Source organism: Eublepharis macularius, chromosome 11, assembly GCF_028583425.1.
Source record: "Eublepharis macularius isolate TG4126 chromosome 11, MPM_Emac_v1.0, whole genome shotgun sequence".
NCBI lineage: Eukaryota > Metazoa > Chordata > Lepidosauria > Squamata > Eublepharidae > Eublepharis > Eublepharis macularius.
In genome coordinates this window covers 70671663-70690809 of record NC_072800.1, presented here as the reverse complement: position 1 = coordinate 70690809, position 19147 = coordinate 70671663, and the positions used below count along the sequence as shown (strand labels likewise).

The 19147-nt window shown below is 49.9% G+C and overlaps 1 protein-coding gene across 2 annotated transcripts in view; it reads left to right on the top strand.

Annotated features, from left to right (window-relative positions):
• LOC129337440 (protein adenylyltransferase SelO-like) overlaps window positions 1-19147 on the top strand; it is a 52472-nt gene that overhangs the window by 27539 nt on the left and 5786 nt on the right. For both annotated transcript variants that reach the window (XM_054991095.1, XM_054991094.1), the window contains 5 exons: window positions 1178-1261; window positions 16713-16842; window positions 18714-18758; window positions 18861-18942; window positions 19030-19122. In XM_054991095.1, the coding sequence (XP_054847070.1) occupies window positions 1178-1261; window positions 16713-16842; window positions 18714-18758; window positions 18861-18942; window positions 19030-19122 (434 nt within the window). The remainder of the gene's footprint in view (window positions 1-1177; window positions 1262-16712; window positions 16843-18713; window positions 18759-18860; window positions 18943-19029; window positions 19123-19147) is intronic.

Here is a 19147-nt window from a genome sequence, read left to right as displayed (position 1 = left end):
AAAGGTCATTGTGATTGACTTACAGGGCTAGCACTACAATTCCAAAGATAATTAATGTAAAGGTCATAAGAGTTGAAAGCAGCACATGACATTGATAACCCAGATTTATGCAGATAAATCTAAGTGAATAACTATAATAAGCTGTTTATGATTAAAAAAACGTTACCTATTTCTGCCAAGGTAAGGAAAAATATCTAGTTTATATTAGATAAACTGTAGAAAATGTACTGTTCATTCAGGGCAGAAACAGACATTATAGAATATACGGGGCTGCTACTGAAAAAGGCATCCCTTTATTGATTTCATCCTGTCCCCATTATTAAATGTTTTATTATATGCAGGAAGATGTATTGTGATGTCATGGTGCTATGTAATTCTCTGTTTTAGACTGCAAGATTTAGCAGGGCAGAAGACTCTGGGTTTGGGTCCAGTTATTCACCATCCTCATCTAGCCGCCTTCTCTTACCCTGCATGCTTTGCAAAGGTGCATGTGAAGGATGGGTTGATTTCTGGTGCCCAAATATCAGCTGTCCGAGGCTTCACAGTGAGCTTCCAGTGTGGACTTCCTGTTCCCCTGCAAGAGCATGCAGCGGTCTATCTAGGAAGGGAAGGAAATCCTATTGTGGGCATGAATGTAGGCGGGCACTGGAGTCCCACCTCATCCGTCCCCCCATCTTACCCATGTCCAGGGCTTTTTTTCTGAGAAAAGAGGTGGTGGAACTCAGTGGGTTGCCCTCGGAGAAAATGGTCACATGGCCAGTGGCCCCAACCCCAATCTCCAGACCGAGAGGAGTTTAGATTGCCCTCCGTGCCGCTTGGTGGCGCGGAGGGCAATCTCAACTCCCCTCTGTCTGGAGATCAGGGGGCGGGGCCACCAGCCATGTGACCATTTTCAAGAGGTTCCAGAACTCCCTTCCACCGCGTTCCAGCTGAAAAAAAGCCCTGCCCATGTCTATTCATAGTGTCTGTAACAGATTCTAGGTGAGATATCAAAGATCAAATCTGATAGTAATCTATTACAATACCTCTTTAGCTATGAGAGGCTGAGCCTGGTTTCCATTAAGTCACTCCAGGGAAAACTTATTGGCTATTTCAGCACACATTCCATTTCTGCTAAATCAGCATTTTCTAGTATATGGCCCTGTATTGTTTTGATGGTAATGTTGTTTCGTTATAGGGGTCTGTAATACAGATAATTTCAGCCTTTTGTCCATAACCATAGATTATGGTCCATTTGGATTCATGGATTCCTATGATCCAGGTATGTATAGCCTAGGAGAATGCAGAATTGATTATTTGTTGCATATAAAGTGTTGAATTCTAAATACATTTTGTAATCTTGACTACATCTAGATGCTTGAATTTAGTTTGCTGAATGTATTCTTTTCCTATGAGTTGTTGGCTTCATACGCCTATGGGTAGAAAATGCGCTGAAAGAAGAGGAGGGCTTTTCTGCAGAGAGTTCTTGCAGTAGCTCAGCTTCTTAGCTACAAATAACACTTGCGTGTAAAGGAGGGGAAACCCCAATGCAGTTTAGAAGCTGATCTGCAGCAAAAATTGTGGGGAAACCTAGAGAAGAAAGAGGAAAAGGGCAGAGACACAGGCATTAGAATTGGTATGATGCCGCATTTTACTGGCCAGTAGGGATGTGCGTTTCGGCATTCTGAATGCCGAAAGAATGCCGAAACAAAAGTGTTTCGGCATTCTTCAAGAATCCCGAAACGTTTCGGGGAATGCCGAAACGTTTCGGGATTGCCGAAAGAAAAACCCGAAACGTTTCGGGATTCTTTCGGCATTCTTTCGGCATTCGAGAATCGCCATTTTGATTTTGCTAGCCGTTTGCCTTAGCAAGCGGCTAGCAAAATCCTGCTGGAAGCAAAGGCTTCCTGCAGGCTCTTAGAAGAGGGGAGGGGGGGAGAAGGAGTGAATCACTCACTCCTTCTGTCACCCCCCACCCCTCTTGCAAAGGAGGATAGGGAATCCTGCTTTGCCTTGCAAATGCAAGGTGCAAGCATTGCATTGCACTTTGCATTTGCAAAGCAGCAGAGATTCCCGCCAAAACTAACAGGTAGGGGAGGGGGAGCAGGAGGAGGGTGGCTCTTGGAGTGTGGGTGGGGAAAGGCAGGGGACTGGGGACTTTAGGAGTCACCAATCCCACTGCTGCATTCTCATGCCAGCCAATAGATTTAAATCTTTGGCTGAGGCTGCAGCAGGGGATTTAAATTTGGAGCAAGACTGTCTGGAACACTTCTGTTGCTGCTGCTGCTGAGCTGTGACCGAGAGAGGAGAAGAAGAGAGACTGCACCTGGAGCCTGGAGGACATCTGCCTGGAGGATCAACTGTGCTGGACATCCTGAGAGGACACCTGGTAGGCCTTTTTAAAATTTTTGTAAATTTTTTTGATGCCGGGCAATGTGCTGCTGTGGCCTGCCTCTGCAAAAAGGTGTTGCAGTTTATTCTTGGCATGGCCTGGGGGACAGGTTGGGCAGACAATGTTTGATGGTGGGGTGGGGGTTTCAGCATTGGTTGTTGTGCTTGCCTTCTTAAAGCTCGATCCACTGTTTTAAGATTAAAACAAGAGTGTGCCAGCTTTGGGCCTACACAGGCCAGAAGCCTTTCTTCTGGCTGGCTCTCACAGTTGTGCTCCACAATCTGGAATGGTGTGGCTTGCTTTTCTGTGTCTGGTCCCCTGCTTGCAAGGATTCCCAACAGGCTCCGTCCTGATCAACTGTGCCAGCCTGTGGGCCACACACAGGTATGGCCTGGGGGACAGGTTGGGCAGACAATGTTTGATGGTGGGGGGGGGGTTTCAGCATTGGTTGTTGTGCTTGCCTTCTTTAAGCTTGATCCACTGTTTGAAGATTAAAACCAGAGTGTGCCAGCTTTGGGCCCACACAGGCCAGAAGCCTTTCTTCTGGCTGGCTCTCACAGTTGTGCTTCACAATCTGGAATGGTGTGGCTTGCCTTTCTGTGTCTGGTCCCCTGCTAGCAAGGATTCCCAACAGGCTCCGTCCTGATCAACTGTGCCAGCCTGTGGGCCACACACAGGTATGGCCTGGGGGACAGGTTGGGCAGACAATGTTTGATGGTGGGGGGGGGGGGGTTTCAGCATTGGTTGTTGTGCTTGCCTTCTTTAAGCTTGATCCACTGTTTTAAGATTAAAACCAGAGTGTGCCAGCTTTGGGCCTACACAGGCCAGAAGCCTTTCTTCTGGCTGGCTCTCACAGTTGTGCCTCACAATCTGGAATGGTGTGGCTTGCCTTTCTGTGTCTGGTCCCCTGCTAGCAAGGATTCCCAACAGGCTCCGTCCTGATCAACTGTGCCAGCCTGTGGGCCACACACAGGTATGGCCTGGGGGACAGGTTGGGCAGACAATGTTTGATGGTGGGGGGGGGGGGGTTCAGCATTGGTTGTTGTGCTTGCCTTCTTTAAGCTTGATCCACTGTTTGAAGATTAAAACCAGAGTGTGCCAGCTTCGGGCCTACACAGGCCAGAAGCCTTTCTTCTGGCTGGCTCTCACAGTTGTGCTTCACAATCTGGAATGGTGTGGCTTGCCTTTCTGTGTCTGGTCCCCTGCTAGCAAGGATTCCCAACAGGCTCCGTCCTGATCAACTGTGCCAGCCTGTGGGCCACACACAGGTATGGCCTGGGGGACAGGTTGGGCAGACAATCTTTGATGGTGGGGGGGGGGGGGGTTTCAGCATTGGTTGTTGTGCTTGCCTTCTTTAAGCTTGATCCACTGTTTGAAGATTAAAACCAGAGTGTGCCAGCTTTGGGCCTACACAGGCCAGAAGCCTTTCTTCTGGCTGGCTCTCACAGTTGTGCTTCACAATCTGGAATGGTGTGGCTTGCCTTTCTGTGTCTGGTCCCCTGCTAGCAAGGATTCCCAACAGGCTCCGTCCTGATCAACTGTGCCAGCCTGTGGGCCACACACAGGTATGGCCTGGGGGACAGGTTGGGCAGACAATCTTTGATGGTGGGGGGGGGGGTTCAGCATTGGTTGTTGTGCTTGCCTTCTTTAAGCTTGATCCACTGTTTTAAGATTAAAACCAGAGTGTGCCAGCTTCGGGCCTACACAGGCCAGAAGCCTTTCTTCTGGCTGGCTCTCACAGTTGTGCTTCACAATCTGGAATGGTGTGGCTTGCCTTTCTGTGTCTGGTCCCCTGCTAGCAAGGATTCCCAACAGGCTCCGTCCTGATCAACTGTGCCAGCCTGTGGGCCACACACAGGTATGGCCTGGGGGACAGGTTGGGCAGACAATCTTTGATGGTGGGGGGGGGGGTTCAGCATTGGTTGTTGTGCTTGCCTTCTTTAAGCTTGATCCACTGTTTTAAGATTAAAACCAGAGTGTGCCAGCTTCGGGCCTACACAGGCCAGAAGCCTTTCTTCTGGCTGGCTCTCACAGTTGTGCTTCACAATCTGGAATGGTGTGGCTTGCCTTTCTGTGTCTGGTCCCCTGCTAGCAAGGATTCCCAACAGGCTCCGTCCTGATCAACTGTGCCAGCCTGTGGGCCACACACAGGTATGGCCTGGGGGACAGGTTGGGCAGACAATCTTTGATGGTGGGGGGGGGGGTTTCAGCATTGGTTGTTGTGCTTGCCTTCTTTAAGCTTGATCCACTGTTTGAAGATTAAAACCAGAGTGTGCCAGCTTCGGGCCTACACAGGCCAGAAGCCTTTCTTCTGGCTGGCTCTCACAGTTGTGCTTCACAATCTGGAATGGTGTGGCTTGCCTTTCTGTGTCTGGTCCCCTGCTAGCAAGGATTCCCAACAGGCTCCGTCCTGATCAACTGTGCCAGCCTGTGGGCCACACACAGGTATGGCCTGGGGGACAGGTTGGGCAGACAATCTTTGATGGTGGGGGGGGGGGTTCAGCATTGGTTGTTGTGCTTGCCTTCTTTAAGCTTGATCCACTGTTTGAAGATTAAAACCAGAGTGTGCCAGCTTTGGGCCTACACAGGCCAGAAGCCTTTCTTCTGGCTGGCTCTCACAGTTGTGCTTCACAATCTGGAATGGTGTGGCTTGCCTTTCTGTGTCTGGTCCCCTGCTAGCAAGGATTCCCAACAGGCTCCGTCCTGATCAACTGTGCCAGCCTGTGGGCCACACACAGGTATGCTGCTTTGGCCAAGGTAACCCTTTTTGGTTGCTGGCCTGGCACTCACAGTTGTGCTCCACAATCTGGAATGGTGTGGCTTGCGTTTCTGTGTCTGGTCCCCTGCTTGCAAGGATTCCCAACAGGCTCCGTCCTGATCAACTGTGCCAGCCTTCGGCCCACACACAGGCCTGCTGCTCCGGCTTTGGTAACCCTTCCCGTTTGCTGGCCTGGCACTCACTGTTTTGCTTCACATTCAGGTTGTTTATCGTTGGTGGACCTCTTCTGGACTGGACTGCACTTGGTGGACATCGGCCTGCAGATCTCTGCGTGGAGGATCAACATTGCTGGACATCTGCACTGGTGGACTGGTAGGGTTGTTGTTAAATTTGGTTTTTGAGCTTATGTCTGCTGCTGTGCCTACCTGCGAGCATATGCTTTGGCTCTGTCTTTATGGCTTGGGCCGGGGGGGGGCATTTTCTGGTTGGGCAAGAGGATATTGTTTGGGGGTTAGGGGGGCCAGCATTGATCGCAGTGCCTGCTTTCTTTCATGTTTCATTTTTCAAGTTTGAGTGTGGGGTGGGCATGAACTGCTGTTTCACAGGACTAAAAAATGAGTGTGCCAGCTTCTGGCCTGCACAGGCCAGAAGCTCTGCTGGGTGGATGTGTTTTGTTTTGCTGCTGGTTGGCCCTAGCCTTTAAGGGGGGGGGGGGCTGACTTGGCTTGTGCAACGGGGCCTTGAATTTTGGGGTTGCGTGTGCGGCGTGTGGTGTTGACTCTGCTAACATTTCCAATTTTCTTGACAGCATCGTGGAGGAGAGGAGGACCAGCTGCAAGACCGCCTGAACATCGCTGGACTGCAGGACTGGTGTTAGTGTGAGCGAGTCCGGGTTCACATTTGGGTGGCCTTGGGGGTGGGTTCTTGCTAGCTTGGGAGGGGGGAGGCTCATCTTCAAAACACCACATCCACACCCCACACCGACATACCACAGATACATCGGTCCCGCTAAATAGTGTCTCTTAGGTAGGTAGGCCAGTTGGTAGGTGATCAGTGGATAATTGCCCTCAACATAATTATTAGGGAAACCGAGCCTAGTTTTTTTTAAAAAACTAAATAGGGACTCAGCAGGGAAAGCATTAGTGAGTGAGTGTTAGGTTTGAATTCTATATATATATATATATATATATAAAAATTTGTAATAGCTGTCAATAGGCTTCCCATTAGTGCCCCCATAACTAGGGTTCCACTGCCCATCTCTGGCACACGTGGTGGTGCCAGGCCGGCCCGGGCATACTAGTGTGTGAGTGTTTAAGGCTTTGTCACCTGTTATTGGGGTTTAGGGCCAGCTCAATTCCAGAGGAATTCAGCTGATTGGCAGGCTCAGGTTCCCTGACATAAATAGGGTTGCTTAAAAAGGCACTTGATTGTTCATCTCCAAGTCACAGAGCCACTAGAAACACAGATTTATAGCAGGTTAGTTAGGTCTTGAAAACAAAGTTGACCTTTGTTTTCTAAATCTTTTCTGATTAGTTAGGGTTGAATTTGGGAGGGGAAAGTATGTCAGAGAGGAAAGCGGAGAGGGGACCCGGGGGAAAGGCTAGGGAGAAATCTAGAGGGGAGGAGGGGAGGGGGAGGGGGACTGCTGCGGCAGCCCCTCCATCTGAGCGGAGGAGGCCCTCCCCTGCGCTGCTGCCGTTCACCAGCCTGGCTTCTGGTGACAGGAAGAGGGTTCGCAAGACTCTCTTTCCTGAGGCAGCTGCTGGAGGGCCACCCCCAACCCGGGTGCGTGAGGCAGGGGCTGGCACTGGGCAGGGGCCTGCTGCTGAGGCTCCTCCTCCTCCAGTGGTTGCGAGCCAGCTGCTGGAGGAGGGGCAGCATGTGGTGTCTCCTGGGATGGGCGCGGAGCACATGACTTTCCCTGCGCTCCCGCTCACCCCAGGAACCCGGAGGATGTTGGAGGAACTGCCCGTGAGACCCCCCCTGGGGCGGTCCACCCCAGTTTCCTCTGAGGCCAGCAGCAGGCCTCTCGCGGCTGTGCAGGAGGAGAGGACGCGGGAGGAAGAGGCAGAGACTGTGGTGGAAGAGCCCACATCTCTGCCCCTTCAGCCTCGTCCATCCCCACCTGCCCGGCCGAGAGTGGGACACGGTGTGTCCGGCCAGAGCACCTCACAGGAGGTGCCGCAGGGTGGTCCCGAACGCGCTTCTCCTGGGAAGCGTGGGATGCCCTTTTCCTCCGAACTCTGGAAGCACTTCCAGACAACGGAGGATCCCCGAGCAGCCCTGTGCCTGCATTGTAGGCAGCGCGTCAGCCGTGGCAAAGATGTGTGGCATCTCTCCACGTCTGGGATGAGGTACCATATGAAGAGGCACCACCAGGCGGTGCTTCTTCGGGAGGAGGGTTCGAGTGGCGCCGCACGGCCGCCAGCTAGCCAGAAGGAGGCAGGCTCCTCTGGTGCTCTCCCCCCAAGGGTACCTGCAGGAAAGGGACGCCAAGCCTCTCTCCCGGAGATGCTTGGTATGCAGGGCGCTAGTGTGCCCAGAGAGGGGATCCGGAGGGCGAGCAGGCGCATCACGCGCCACATCGTCAACATGATAGCAGTGGATGGGCAACCGTATTCCGTAGTTGAAGACTTCGGCTTCTCAGGGCTGCTCCAAGATTGCTTTCCCTGGTACGCCGTCCCTGCTCGCACGTCGTTGAGCAGATCGGTGGTGCCCTCGTTTTACAGGGCTGCCAGGGATCATGTGAAGGCACAGCTGTCCCGGGTTGCCGGGAGAACTGTGCACTTCACATCGGACATCTGGACCTGCCCAAGTGTGCAGCAAGCGTACCTCTCGCTTACTGCTCACTGGTGGGAACCCGAGTCGGTTCTGGGTGGGGGCCGGGGGGAGGTGCCTAGCACAGCTAGACAGGGAAGGATGCGAGACCGCCAGGCCGGCTACTGCAAGGCCTTGCTTCACGCCGAGGTGCTCGACGTGTCCCACACGGCGGAGAACATCGCTGCCACCTTAAGGAGACAGTTGGACGAGTGGATAGGCCAGGGACCCGCCACCGTGGGATGCATGGTGACGGACGGTGGCAAGAACATGAGGGCAGCGGCGCATCTAGTGAGCCGAGAGAGCGTCTACTGTGCCGCTCACAAGCTTCACCTAGTGGTGAGAGATGCGCTGGGGTTGGGCTCCTCGAAGGAACCCGTGGATACCCGGACCCGTGAACTCCAGTTACTTGTCCAGAAATGTCGGAGGCTCACGGGTCACTTCTCGCGCAGCGTGAAGGCCACGCACGAACTGCGCCAGACACAGGTCAGGACAGGTGTGCCAGAGCACGCTCTGATCACTGACGTCAGCACTCGCTGGAACTCCACCTGCGCCATGCTTGAGCGCTTGGTGGAGCAGCAGGCCGCACTCCACGCGTGGCTCTCCGAGCACCGCGGTGCGAGTCAGGTGGGTGAGTTCAACCGGGAGGATTGGCTCACCATCACCCAGACAGTGGAGGTCCTGAAGCCCTTCAAGGACTTCACTGTGGCGGTCTCGTCAGACACGGCGACCCTCGGTCTGGTCATTCCCCTGGTGCACACGCTCCAGAGGAATCTGGCCACCCTTGCAGACCGGGTCGCGCCCCGTGCTGACCTTGTTCCAGCGGTGCGCGCATTAGTGAGAAGGCTGCAGCAGGGCATAGCTGCCAGGCTAACTCCTCTCACTAAGGAAGAGTCATACATGTTGGCGACCATGTGTGACCCGCGCATAAAGGGCACTTTCGCCGAGCGGGACGGGAACCTCACCCAAGCCAGAGACGGGCTCTGCTCTTGGGTGAGGCGCAGGCAGGCCAAGAGGGGACGCCTGTCGACAGGGGGGACGCAAGAGGGGCCCTGCCGTGCGGGTCCCTCTGACGCCCCCTCTGCGCAGGCCCCCCCCGAGGCCACCACCGGAGTGCCGATGGAGATGGAGATGCTCCGGTGGGCCCTCGTCCCCTCTGGGGTCGTGAGGACCGTGAGAGAGGATCCGGCGGAGGCGATGGTCAGGGACTACCTCGCGGAGCCCTGCGAGTCGCTCTCCACCGATCCGCTCAGCTACTGGGCCAGGAAGGAGTCGGTCTGGCCGGACCTCTCCCTCGAGGCGCAGCGGCTGCTCTCATGCCCTCCGACGAGCGTGGAGAGCGAGCGCGTCTTTTCACATGCGGGCGACATTGTCGGCCCACATCGCACTCGCCTTCTCCCATGGAGAGTCGAGCAGTTGACCTTCCTGAAGGTCAACTCTCGCCTCTTCGATTTCTCAGGACTGGACTTCCAGAGTGACTGAGGTGAGCCCAACTTGTGGCCTGCATCCTCTATGAGTCCAATCCTTTGGAATCGCGCTCTCCCCTGTATAAAACCCTGTATATACAGTTAAAACCGGCCAGTAGAGGGAGGGTGGTTAGGAACCAGTGGCAAAGGGAAAACACCCAGCAATTTGAAAGCCCCCCCCCAGGGTATTCAAAACATCTCCCATCACTGAGACATACCCTGTGGGACCAAATTTATTATGAAAAATAATGCCCCAGAAACATGGATTGCTACTGGAGGGAGAAACAGGTTAGATAGGGATTGCTTAGGTGTTTTTATCAGATGAAATCATTGTAAAAAAAATTGTAGAAGAATTGTTGTACTGTTTTTTGAAAGTTGATGTTCTGTTCATGTAAAAAAAAGGAAAAAAAACCAAAAAAAAATGTTGTGATTATGTTTTTTAAAAGTTGATGTTCTGTTCATGTAAAAAAAAGGAAAAAAAACCCAAAAAAATGTTGTGATTATGTTTTTTAAAAGTTGATGTTCTGTTCATGTAAAAAAAAGGAAAAAAAACCCAAAAAAAATGTTGTGATTATGTTTTTTAAAAGTTGATTGAATGTTCATGTTTAAAAAAAAAAATTTGATGTTAATGTTGGGTTTGCATGGTTGGGGGATGCGGGAAGAGTGGTGGATGGGCACCGGCCAATGATGATCTCTCACAGATGTTCCCAGGTAAATTCTGAGGCTGGTGCGGGGGTGGGGGGAGACCTCTGCAGAACTGCTCCAGAAATACCATTGTCCAGTGCCTTGGAAGTGCCCAGTTCAGCTTTGTGTGTCTGAACTGAAAGCACAGCCACAGGAAATGACATAGGTTCTGCTGGACCCTGTTGCAGTGGTTCCCCCCCATTAAGTCGTTTTATGGAGGGAGAGTTGTATTAGGCTGGTAGTTATTATGATCATCTTCTGTTTCCATGCCCTGTTGTGCCCGCTCACTATGTAACCTGTTGTAATGTTCAAAACTTTACTGTTTGTCCATTTCAAAAAAAAAATTGTGTTTAAGATTCTCTGATGTGTAGTTAATTGTGTTGTGTTGTGCTATGAGGGACAATAAGTGTAATATGTTGTGATTTGTTGACCACTTGTAATTTGAAAATGAGAAAATAAAGGTTTTTTTAAACTTAATGATTGTGTGTCTGTGTTCCCTTCTTTGATGGGAGGTTGGTTCCCAGCATAGGGAACAATGGGGCAGGCTGGCCAGCCTGTTCCTGGGGTACTGGGTGTGGGGCAGCTGAGGGTGGTTTTGGTTCTGAGAGGGGCTGAGTGGAGGATTTGGGTCTGTGTGTGGCAGCTGGGGTGGGGGAACTGGGTTTGTGTGGGGCTGTAAGGAGTGGACTATGGGGGATGAGAGCACTGGTCGTCCCTTTTGCCCAAGTAGGCCCCTGCTACTGTCCTGGTGTGGGCTTCCATGCCTCTATCAGTTGCTGGCCCTCCTTTGCCATCTTTTTCAGAAATTTTCCTAGGGCTGCCAAACTCCTGGTTGGGCTTGAGTTCAGGTTAGAGAGAGTAGTTCCCTACAGATAAACTGGCTGCTTCCAAGAGCAATCTCTTTAGAGGGCAAATGCGGACCATGGATTCTGGGGGAGATCCCTACTCAGATTTTCCTTTGCACAAGTCCCACCCCCAAATTGCCAGTAACTTCCAAGGCCAGAGTTTGCCACCCCAGAGAGATCCCGTTCCCACCCTCTTAGCCTTGGCATGAAAGTTGTAGCCCCCATGGAACGCTTCCAGGTTCCTGATTCCAAGCCCAATGACACCAATGTAAGACAATCCAGACCTCCATCAAAAATGGATTTTAAGTAGCAGTGGGATTGGGCTGCATTTCAGTCATTCACATATCTGGTTGTGTTCCCAAACATTTAGCTTATGGTTTTTTAAATCGGCGTATGGCACTTAAGGACACTTTTAAATGGTTCTAAAAACATATTTTTATTATGAAGTATTTAATGTGGCATTGATCAAGGGCAGGCCTTTTGGCCAAATGAGCAGTATCAGTACAGTAAAATTTAGACAAAGCTCATAGGAGGAAAAAGCATTCACACTGTGAAGTGGGAAGAAAGTTTCAATTTACATGTACCATGGACTCCGAAAAAGACATGTCCAGACCAAATCAGGCCTGCTTTCTCCCTTGAAGATATCAAGTGATGATAGTGCTTATGTCACATCATGAGAAGACAAGGTTCACTAGAAAAGACAATAATGCTAAGAAAAATTGAAGGCAGTAGGGAAAAGAAGAATACCCTAGATGTGGTAGATTGACTTCGGTTTGCAATACATGGACAAGGTTTTTGGGATACTGTGGAGCTCAATATAATTCTAAAGTACACCACAAGTGATTTGAATGCATAAAACATACAGACACATACACATAAAATGTATATACCCCCTCCCCACCAAATTAAAGGTTTATCTTATGCCCCGGTTTTCTCCCCCATGGGAACCTAGAGTGGTTTACACATTGCTGTTCTCCCTTGATTTGTTTCACCCTCATCACAACCAGGCTAACAATAGACAGCTGCTCCATGCCTCACATTGGAGTGACTCCACCGATGGCCTTCTTAGTTGTATGAGGGGGTGGAGGGGGGGGGGGAGGAAGGAAACAACGCACTCCTGCCCACTCTATCTGGGGCCTAGGTTACCAAATTGCTTGGCCTTGGCAAGGAGCCAGTGGTGGGGCGGCACTGGTTCTGGGGCCCCGTCAAGAACATTTGTCCAGGGCCCCAAAATCACCTAGACTGCCTCTGGAAAACACAACACAATTGTTTACTTAGGCTGAGCCAAGAACATCCATCAAGCCTACAAGGCACAGAATCAGAGTCTGCCAGATTCTAGACCAACTCTCTAGCCATTGCACTACAGTGGATATCTAAAAATTGTTCATACCCCCACCAGCAACTTGAACATTTTTCTCCAAAAGGCACACAACTTGGCTGGGTCTCAAAAAGGACTATGATGCATGGGCCTGTCAATGCATACTGGTACTAAGGCTCTGGCCGGGGGGAGGGGGGCATTGTGCCAATGCCACCCTGGCTTTGGAAGGGGACAGTAAAATAGAAGAAATAATCTAGCTTCAGTGCCTCCCCCCCTTCTCTCTCTCTCTCTCTCTCTCTATAATGTGAGTGAAAACATTACTATACCATCACTGAAGCCTACAGGATACTTAGGGTCTGTTCACACACGCATGATCATTTAATGGCAATGCTCTGGCATGATGATGTCTGTTCTAGGAAGTGATGTGATCATCACACAAGGCTGGGGAGCACGCACAATTCACAGCAGGCAGATTTGGGCCACAAGGGATCCTGCTTTGGCCTGCAGGGCCCAAATCAGCCCACTGCAAAGCACAGGCATACTCTCAGGGCAGCCAGATGACATCAGTGACATCACGGCAGCAGCCCCTGGAGCGTACCTTGAAGGCTCATTCACTGACTTTCCCCCTTCGGGGTGATAGGTGAGAGTGGGGGATCCCCCACCAAGGGGAAACGGATCCCTAATTGTGTCTGAGGTTGTGGAAATCAAATGGGTCATATTGCTTCTGTCTTTGAGGGACTTACATGCACATTATATTTAACTCCAGATTTCTTGATTGTCAAGGAATGCATGTGGTGGGGGGTGGGGGGAAGGGTGGGAGAAGGGCCCCTGAGGGTGAGGGTGGCATTTGGCATGCAAAATGCCACCCCTGGCAAGACAAGCCTCTCCCAGCTGTCAGTGGTAGAGATGAGAGCAGAGCACCCACTTGGGGAGGCCATGAAATGGCCCCCCCAAGTGGGAGCAGGCTGAGCCTTGGTGGGGGGATGGGAGGAAGGGTGGGAGAAGGGCCCCAGAGGGTTGGGGGGGGATTTTGATGCAGTGGTTCCCCCCCATTAAGTCATGTTATGGAGGGAGAGTTGTATTAGGCTGGTAGTTATTATGATCATCTTCTGTTTCCATGCCCTGTTGTGCCCGCTCACTATGTGACCTGTTGTAATGTTCAAAACTTTACTGTTTGTCCATTTCAAAAAAAAAATTGTGTTTAAGATTCTCTGATGTGTAGTTAATTGTGTTGTGTTGTGCTATGAGGGACAATAAGTGTAATATGTTGTGATTTGTTGACCACTTGTAATTTGAAAATGAGAAAATAAAGGTTTTTTAAACTTAATGATTGTGTGTCTGTGTTCCCTTCTTTGATGGGAGGTTGGTTCCCAGCATAGGGAACAATGGGGCAGGCTGGCCAGCCTTCTCTGCGGGTGGTGGGGGGGTCAGGGGGGTGGTTGTCTGTGTGCCAGGGCAGGTGCTCTTTCCCAGGGACGATTTGGCACTGCCACCATTGTGGCACCCCTTGTCTGTGCAGAACTGCCCTGGGAAAGAGAGTTTAGGGGTTCCCAAAAGGGGAGGGCAGGCCAGCCTGTTCCTGGGGTTATGGTGGGTGTGGGGCAGGTGGGGGTTGATTTGGGTCTGTGAGGGGCTACTGGGGGGATTTGGGTCTGTGTGTGGCAGCTGGGGGGGAATTGGGTTTGTGTGGGGCTGTGAAGGGTGGACTTTAGGGGCTGAGAGCACCTACTTGGGGAGGCCATGAAATGGCCCCCCCAAGTGGGAGCAGGCTGAGCCTTGGTGGGGGGTGGGAGGAGGGGTGGGAGAAGGGCCCCAGAGGGTTGGGGGGCATTTTGCATGCAAAATGCCACCCCTGGCAACACAAGCCTCCCCCAGCTGTCAGTGGTAGAGATTAGAGCACCTACTTGGGGAGGCCATGAAATGGCCCCCCCAAGTGGGAGCAGGCTGAGCCTTGGTGGGGGGTGGGAGGAGGGGTGGGAGAAGGGCCCCTGAGGGCTGGGGGGCATTTTGCATGCAAAATGCCACCCCTGGCAAAGGAAGCCTGCTTCTTCATTTTTTCCCCATAGGAAATAATGAAGAAGATGCTCCTTTATGGGAGGATGGGGGGACCTGCTTTGGGGGGCCATAACATGGCCCCCCAAAGTCCAATCTGTCTGAAACTTGGGTGGGTGTTAGAGAAGGGGTAGAGGAAGGTCCCCACCAATTTTGGGCTTATTTGGTGGGAAAATGCCTCCTCCAGGCGTCCTGAAAGACGGAGGCATTTTCCCAGCAAAAAAACCCGAAAGAATCCCGAAAGAATGCCGAAATAATGCCGAATCCCGAATCCCGAAAGAGATTCTTGTTTCGGCATTCGGCTAATGCCGGTAGAGAATCTTGTTTCGGGTAATCCCGAAACAAGAAAGCCGAAAGTTTTTTCCTTGCACACCCCTACTGGCCAGTGCAGTAAAAATCCACTGATGCTGGATTTTACTGTCCCCCACCTCCAATGTCCAGAAAAATGCATGGGTAGGAGAATTCTCAAGCAAGGACATGGCCGGTTACCCACTGGCACTCTCAGAGAGAGAGAGAGAGAGAGAGAGAGAGAGAGGAAAACCAGAGTCTTACGTGCCTTAAGGACTGACAGATTTATTGTAGCATAGGCTGCGGTGGGCACTTCCAGCTACCCAGCTGGAATCTGAATATATGAAGGAATTATATGAAGGTAGGCAGAAAAGTAAGGACTTCCGCTTTTGATGTAAGGAAGTTAGCTGGATCTGCAGCCACACACTTATTCATTTACTTCATTTATACCCTGCCTTTCTCCCCAATGGGTACAGAAAGCAGTTTGCGTCATTCCCGTCTCTTCCATTTTTTCCTACAACCACCCTGTGAGGTAGGTTAGGCTGAGAGTGTGAGACTGACATGAGTCTCTTTCAGATTGTGTTTGGGGCTGCTGTTTTTGCATTCCATGTATATCTGTTCACTTTTAGTTCAAATGAGAAGCTGCCATGGCCAGGCCTCAAAGTATCATTCAAGAGCCTCTTGTGTTACGAATGGCTCAACTGGCGGCTCTACATGAAGTGAAAGCCCACTGCGTTGCGATTACTTCTGTTTTGTAAGCCCCCCAACCAGTTCTTCCTTGCAACCCCTTATTTTGGCAGGGGTGACCAGTGGGCATCTTTCTAACACTAGACCAGAGATGGCTGCAAGGCTATAAGATACCTCTTTGAGGGCTGGTTCAGCCTGGGCTTCCAGTTCCCCTATCTTGTTGTAGAAGTTTCCGATTTGGAAAGATTAGGGATTCCCGAATCGACCCCAGTATTGCTGAGCCGATTCGGGAATCCTGAAACAAAACTTCCTGAAGTGATTCGTATCGCCTCGGGAAGCTTCAGGCAAAACAGCAGCAGCCACAGCACTTTTCTAGCTGTTTGCATTTGCAAACAGCAATAAAAATTTCAAACTTTCCACCCCACCGTTTTTTTCACCCATCGGGTAAAAAAGGCAGCAGGGTGGGAAGCTTGAAAGCAACACTTTTCTTGCCGTTTGCAAATGGCAAGAAAAGTGCTGCTTTGAGCTTCAGTGTGCTCCATAAAGATTCCCACATCTTTATGTAGCATACTGAAGTGTTTAAACACCCGAAATTGTTTTCCCACTTCAGGTAAACCCAAAGCGGGAAACCCGAATATTTTTGGGCTGCACACTTCTACATTTGAATATAAGACCACACAGCAAGTAAGTCACTTGAGTGTCCCCATGTAAGATGTCTTGTGTAGAGAGACTCTGAGAAGGCCTTTTTTCTGGTTACCACCTGTCGTACCTGAAGCAATGCCTCTAAAGATGATCTTAATGGTCAGGTAGGTTCATATGGCAGTCCTTGATCCCAAGTGATACAGGGCTTTAAACGTTAATACCAGCACCTTTCTCGACCTGGGAAGCAAGTGGAACAAGAGTGGAGTGATGTATTCCCTACAACCCACTCTAGCCAACGCCCTGGCAGCAGCATTCTGCACCCGTTGCAGCTTCCAGACACTCATCAAGGGCAGACCCATGTAGAGAGCATTGCAGTAAGTGATGCAAGCATGGCAGATTAATTACAGTCTTTACTATTTCAGTCTGATTATGAAAGCTAATAATGTGACATTTGTATAATTTTTAAAAAGACATTCTAAGATCCCTCAGTATATGGAAGAAGACCTTGAACAGAACACTGAGAAAGTTGCTTTTAGTGGTTTAAACATCTGAGTTTATTTTGCACGTAAAATAAGAAAATAACAGACTGCCAACTGTAAACTTGTAGCTAACAATGAATTCCTTTCTTTAGCAAATATTAGACCTTGGGCTAATCCAGTGTAAACAGATCTTGCTATGTTTAGAGACAGAATAAAAATATTTTAGTGCCTGAAGGACTTTTGTTAGTTTGCATTAACATGAAAAAACAAGCACGCTTAAATATGTTAATGTTGTTTGTTTTGTTCCGAATACCCTGTTTTACTAAAATATCGTTTTTCCTCAGGCTTTGTCCCAAACATATCTGATGATGAAAGGCGGTATAACATAGGAAACCAAGCAAACGTTGGGATGTTTAATCTGAACAAGCTGTTGCAGGCTTTAAATCCTTTGCTGGATCCCAGACAAAAGCAGCTGTAAGTAATCCCGAAACACGTCTTCACACTTAAAAGGGCTGGTGGGATGACATGTGCTATAATGACCATATGGGCAGGAAAGAAGGAGGGCTCTCCGGTAGAAACGTTGCTTGAAAATCAGGAGTCCTTTTTGAGAGATGGTGCTTCTTAAAATGCCAGGCCAGAAACTCCTGCTTGAAATGGCCAAATACGGCACAGGATTGTTCCTTACTCACCTGCCCAAATTAGACTGTGCACCAAAGTATAGCTGCCTTTTAGCCAGTCTGGAAAGACAAACCAGCAGAAAACCAGACAGATCCAAAAAGAGATTTTCCAGCTGAAGGTTTTCCAGCTGTCGTTTTGACAGCCAAATGGAAAACTGGTCCGTTGGTATTCCTATATTGCTTGAAAAGACCCCCTTCCATTTACAGTGCAATATTTTTTCTTCGAAGGAAAAACAAAACAGTACCGGCCCAAGTATTTTTCCCATACTGAGGGGCCATGGGGACGGTTTGCTGTTCATTTGCTAGGGCGAGACTGCCACTCCAGTGCCTGTGCACTACATGCTTATGGCAGGGCTGCTCGGAAGGTTTAGGTTCAACCATTTTCAGCATGAAAAGGGATACCTCAAGGGTATCCCTTTTCAAGGGTATCCCATTTGTTCAGAGTCTACTTTCTGTTGTGTCCCATGCCATCTAGTCAATAAGATTTGGCTCCATGGCGGTGGCATGGGAGGAGAAACGATGCTGACATAAGCTCTATAATCAGAGTACTTTTGGCCAGAAGAATGACTTTTTAAAAACGAATGAATGGTTCAGCAGCCCACTGAAAATGAATCCAGGCTTAAATGTAGAGTGCATCCACCACTACCCTCTTGTTGTTTGGAGTAAGTACTGATGCTAGGCAGTGTGTTTGCCAGAATGAGGGCAACGTGAACAGGAACGTTTCATTCCCTTTCAGGCTTTCCCACACATGACTGCTGAGATGGGGTCATGAAATGTGCCTTTCTAATACAGCTCAGTCTTCTCTTAAGTGAACATAACTGGGGTGGGCTGGGAGGAACAAAATGACCCGAGAAGGCGGCCCTGGCCCCACCTCGGCCAAGAAGGGCAAGAGCAAGAGCCTGGCCTGCCAGCCCTGCATCAAGCACAGCTTGGCCGGGTACCTCCTTCCACATCCGGCATAGGGCTCGGCAGGGCTACACACCTGCTTCCCCACTCGGCGTGCGATGAGGGCCGCAGGCTTGTGGCAGTGGCGGCTGACGTCTGCCATGTGCAGGATAAGGGCCACCCCTCTCTTGGGGCTAGAGTGGCCCCGGTGGAGAGGGGGAAAGGCAGAGGCCCATTGGCCCTGGGGCTTTTCCTGACGGCCTTAATGGCCAGTCTGCCTCTGCACAGGAAACCAGAGGAGTGTGTTGACTCATGTCTTAGGGGTTGTGATGGGAGGTGGGGAGTAAGGAGTTTAGTATTACGTGTTCAGGAAAAAATAAGGACTAGTCAGATAGTACACGAACATTTAAGACATCTCAGTGGTCCAAAATTATGGGAATGGATTAAGAAGCAAAACTAAATCTCTTGGTCTTTTCCTTGTAGAACGGTTACTCTCAGGGAACAAGCTTAAAAGCTAGTCTAAACAACACAGAGGCGGACATTTCCTAACTTGGTGGAAAGCATGGGACAGTCTGAACCTTGGCACAACTATGTCTCCGTTTCAACAATGGTGACATCAACACATTAAATGTGGAAGGACATTACAGCAAGAAAAAAAAGGAGAAATTGGTTGCCAAGTGTTCTAACAATAGATTTTTGCTTTGTTAAAAAATTACAGAGGTCTGTGAATTTTATACAAGTCCTCCTTGTTTTGTTTTAGCATTTCACATCTCCTTTTTTTAGTGCTTCTCAGATTCTTGAGGGATACCCTGATCAGTATTATAAACGGTACGTCATTGTTGGAATTTATCTTTTATGAAAGGATACATGTGTAAAATATTTGAAAGAGGTTTCCAGTTTTTTGATGTTCAGTACATTTATTATTCTCAGTTTTACAGAATTATTCAAAGCAAAATTGGGTCTCCTGGGCAGTGGTAGTGATGATGGCTATCTGATTGCGTTCCTTTTAAAAGTGAGTTTCTTTCTTTGGTAAGATGGTTGAACCGCCTCTGACACTGCCAAAGAAAGATACTGATCAAAATCTGGTTCTGTTTCTCAGCTCATGGAAGATGTGAAAGCTGATTTTACGATGACATTTCGGCAACTTGGTGAGATGTCACTAGACCATTTGAAGGACGTCAGCATTCCCCAGGTATTGATGTGTTGCATTTTAGTAG